Genomic DNA, 4,755 nt, shown 5'->3' on the forward strand with positions numbered 1-4,755 from the left:
TCTGCAGGACTTTCTAAACAAATTTCTTTTGCTGAATAAACAGTTAATCATCATCCTCAAGAGTCACCCTTGATAGTGCACTGAAATCAGCTGGAGGTGGCGAAAGCAAAAAACTTTGATATAAACAGAACGTTCATAGCAGAGTTGTGGATTAATAAAAGGTAAAAGAAACAATGGGAGTAAAGTTTTTCAGAAGCCAAAACAAATTGATGATTGGGGAGAAAAGCTGTTAATTTTTTTTCAAATGTGTGAAGGGCAAGTGATAAGCTGAAGCGAGTAGTTCATCACAAAAACGCAACAAGTTTATTTTGCTTAGTGAACAGTCAAGCATAATGAATCACAAATTATATTGTTTCCACTTTAATTGCTATAAATCAAGAGCTATTTTATTTAAGTCAGCTGTTAACTTGTTTTTCAAGTTGTGATCCATTGTTCATGGACGAGCTTTGCAGGACTTTCTAAACAAATTTCTTTTGCTGAATAAACAGTTAACCATCATCCTCAAGAGTCACCATTGATAGTTCACTGAAATCAGCTGAAGGATGACGAAAGCCAAAAAAATTTGATAACAGAACGTTTACAGAGGAGTTGTGTATTAATAAAAGGTAAATGAAACAATGGGAGTAAAGTTTTTCAGAAGCCACAAAGAACTGGTGATTGGGGAGGAAAGATGTTAATTTTTTTCAAATGTGTTTAAAAAAATGATAAGCTGAAACCAGTAGTTCAGCACAAAACCCAGAAACTTCATTTTGTTTAGTGAACAGTCAAGCGTAAATGAACCACAAGTTTTATTGTTTTCGCTTCATTTGCTATAAATCATGAGCTATTTTATTTAGGTCAGCTGTTAATTTATTTTTTCAAGTTGTGAAATCCATTGTTCATGGACAAGCTCTGCAGGACTTTCTAAACAATTTTTTTTTGCTGAATAAACAGTTAATCATCATCCTCAAGAGACACCATTGATAGTCCACTGAAATCAGTTGAAGGTGGCGAAGCAAAAAACTTTGATATGAATAGAACGTTTATAGAAGAGTTGTGCATTTATAAACGGTGAATGAAACAATGGGAGTAAAGTTTTTCAGAAGCCGCAAAAAACTGGCCATTGGTGAGGGAAGCTGTTTTTTTGTCAAATGTGTGAAAGACAAACAATGAGCTAAAGCGAGTAGTTCAGCAAAAAACCTAACAACTTCATTATATTTAGTGATCATTCACGCATAAATGAATCAATCGTTTTATTGTTTTCCCTTCAATCGCTATAAAACAAGAGATATTTTATTTAGGACAGCTGTTAATTGTTTTTCCAAGTTGTGAAATCCATTGTTCATGGACGAGCTCTGCAGGACTTCGTAAACAAATTTCTTTTGCTGAATAAACAGTTAATCAACATCCTCAAGAGTCACCATTGATAGTGCACTGAAATCAGTTGAAGGTGGCGAAAACAAAAAAACTTTGATATAAACAGAACGTTTATAGAAGAGTTGTGCATTCGTAAAAAGTAAATGAAACAATGGGAGTAAGATATTTCAGAAGCAAAAAAGGATTGGTGATTGGGGAGCAAAACTGTTTATTTTTTTTCCAAATGTGTGAAGGGCAAGTGATAAGCTGAAGCAAGTAGTTCATCACAAAAACGCAACAAGTTTGTATTGCTTAGTGAACAGTCAAGCATAAATGAATCACAAATTAAAATGTTTCCACTTTAATTGCTATAAATCAAGAGCTATTTTATTTAGGTCAGCTGTTAACTTGTTTTTCAAGTTGTGAAATCCATTGTTCTTGGACGAGCTCTGCAAGACTTTGTAAACAAATTTCTTTTACTGACTAAACAGTTAATCAACATCCTCAAGAGTCACCATTCATAGTGCACTGAAATCAGTTGACGGTGGCGAAAACAAAAAACTTTGATATAAACAGAACGTTTATAGAAGAGTTGTGCATTCGTAAAAAGCAAATGAAACAATGGGAGTAAGATATTTCAGAAGCCAAAAAGGATTGGTGATTGGGGCGCAAAACTGTTAATTTTTTTCAAATGGGTGAAAGGCAAGTGATACGCCAATGCGAGTAGTTCAGCACAAAACCCAACAACTTCATTTTGCTGAGTAAAATGTCAAGATAAACTGCTATTTTATTTTCGTGAAATCCATTGTTCATGGACGAGCTCTGCAGACTTAATAAAATTTCTTTTGCTGAATAAACAGCTTATCATTATTCTCAGGAGTCACCATTGTTAGTGCACTGAAATCAGTTGAAGGACGGCGAAAGCAAAAAACTTTGATATAAAGAGAACGTTTATAGAAGAGTTGTGCATTCGTAAAAGGTAAATAAAATAATGTAAGTAAGATTCTCCAGAAGCCAAAAAGGCTCACTTTTAAATTCTCACGAGAACTGCCATACATAAATGCATCGTAAAATGAACTCATGAATTGAAGAGAAATTCATCTAAGAACGCTTTTTTAGAGAATAAGAGAAATTGTTTTAAAAAAAATACGCTGGCTATAACTCAGAATTCCATGCAGTTATTGAGACAACTAATCGCAAAGGAAAGTCTTTACTTAACTTTTAGTGATATGCACTGCGCACACGCCGTCTCACAAATTCATTGAATTGAGCTTTCTAGGATTGCTACGTGAAATAGTTTGAAATCTCATAGGAAGTTCTTTAAAAGTGTCAGCCAGGCTCAATAATTATAAAGCAAAAACCAACTTGAAAGCTGTTGAGGCCTGTTTCCAATGATGACTTCTTCAAGTTAAAAAATTCCTCGTGACGGTACAGTTCTATGACCATTCGGATAGAAAGAGTTAGAACAAATGCTTAATTTCAGACCAGGAAATGCCTTAAATGAACAAATTAGGTTTGAAGTTACAGAAACATAAAAATTTTAAACTAATTTAGAGCAAATACTGGATTTTCAAGGTTTGTTTACAGCCTAGCATTTTACAACTAGATATCTCACTCCATTATCTCGCCTTCTTCCAAATCCAAATCAGGCAAATCCACCTCCATTTCAGCACTGTCGATCACTTCACACTCTTTGGATAAACGTTTTTCTATAGATCCACTCCCATTTTCCTTAGAATAGCTGCACAAAGGGCCCATCACTTTGTTGCCAGACACTTTTACAGCTTCAGTAATGAGTGCTTTAGGCTCATCTGGATTACCGTCGTCTGACTGTGACATGGTAGCCTCAATCTCTTTCATTTCCTCGGTTGTATACGTTTCAGATCTGCTATTAGACGCTTTCTTCTTGGCAGGGTTATCGTTGCCCCTCCTCTTTGAAACCTAATTGAAATCACTGTTATACTCGCGAAACATTACACAATGACATTAAGAGAACTTACCCTAGCCTTATCGTCACTGGCGCAGTTCCTTTTCTTCACGGGCTTTTCGTTCGTCGAACCAGGTTCCGCCTTCTTGACAACTGCTGTCTTCACCGAAACGGTGCTTGTGTTCGTCACCGGCGTCTGACTGACTGTCTCCGCCTCCTTGAAGACCTTCGCTGTTTTGTTAGAAAGAGTCTCGCCACAATCCTTTGCCGTTTTGCTTTTCCTACGTCTCAAGAGAGCTGATAGTTCATCTCTTGAGCCCGTAACCAGGTCATGCAGTCTGGGGTTTAAGGGATCAACGTTAATCCCAATAAAGAACAAGGCGGAGGCATTGAACTTCACAACCAATTTCTTGACATCGGTAAAACTGTCGAAAATCCTCTTTCGGAGCTCCTGAACTTCAGCCTGGTTGATACCGTCGCCAGCAGCCCGTACAAAATGATTAACTGCCAGATCAACATCTTTTTCTACGTTATCAAAAGTTTTCTTGAAGTGCCCTTGCAAGCTGGCGGCCGCCGATGCTGTGTTTAACATTGATAACTGAAAGCGAATCGAAGTTAGCCACTACTCAATGGTAATTATACGTTGTTATCAAACATTGAATATTGCATGACAACTCTCTGGATATAAAGTAGACTCAAAAAGGATTCTAAAGAAACAACCAGTCGAAATCAAATATGACCTGCCAGTTAGTGCGTTCGAAAGACTTGAGGAGAGCAACTTCACGAATGTATGTATGTATTTTCACTCGAATAACAGGTATGCTGAACGGGGAGGTTTTTCATGACAATAGCCAGCTTCCACTTTCAATAAACGAAGCAAAAGTTTCACCAAAAAGAGCAAAGTCAAGGTCGGGCTCCGTTCAAACAGCCATTTGTCTCACATTTAGTATACACAAACACAGTCCATGAGAGAAGATGAAGGCGGCGGAAGAAAGAGCAAAAAACGCTTAATAAGTGGCTAAAATAACGCTTAACAGCACAGGCGCAAAAGGGGTTTACATAACCAGCCTCTAGGGATAAAAAGTTGTCCTATCTGGGCCCCCGTGGCCCAGCCCTTTATTCTTGGTGCAGACAGCCACAATTTACCACACACCCGGGTTCAAACCTCGCATATGGCGCTCAAAATGCATGCATAACGCTAGGCTGCATGTTTAAGGGACGCTAAAACATGTGAAGATTAGGAGCTTAAACATGGTGACATAGCATTCGAGTTACGTTTAATATATAGATTGCATGAACGAATGAACAAAAAGTGGTTGTGACGTCATATGGTCGCAACAAAAATCATGACGATGAAATTAAAAAAACCAAGAGAAGGCCAATAATAGCCCCAGCTATCGCTGTGCGGCTATTAATCAAAATTATAGAAAACTGATTTCAAAATGCCGCACTTCAACCAAAAATCTACTCTTCGAGCTTTTTCTCATACTAAT

General features: G+C 37.4%; 1 protein-coding gene across 1 annotated transcript; it reads right to left on the reverse strand.

The window, feature by feature from the left end:
* Window positions 1–2,946: 2,946 nt before the first annotated feature.
* LOC142352269 (uncharacterized) lies at window positions 2,947–3,854 on the reverse strand. The gene is made up of 2 exons (XM_075404799.1): window positions 3,336–3,854; window positions 2,947–3,276 (listed from the first exon to the last, which is right to left on the reverse strand). Exons 1-2 carry the CDS (start codon window positions 3,852–3,854, stop codon window positions 2,947–2,949), a joined length of 849 nt encoding a protein of 282 aa, XP_075260914.1.
* Window positions 3,855–4,755: the final 901 nt, after the last annotated feature.

This window comes from Convolutriloba macropyga, chromosome 1 (assembly GCF_964194025.1).
Source record: "Convolutriloba macropyga chromosome 1, txConMacr16.3, whole genome shotgun sequence".
Lineage (NCBI taxonomy): Eukaryota > Metazoa > Xenacoelomorpha > Acoela > Convolutidae > Convolutriloba > Convolutriloba macropyga.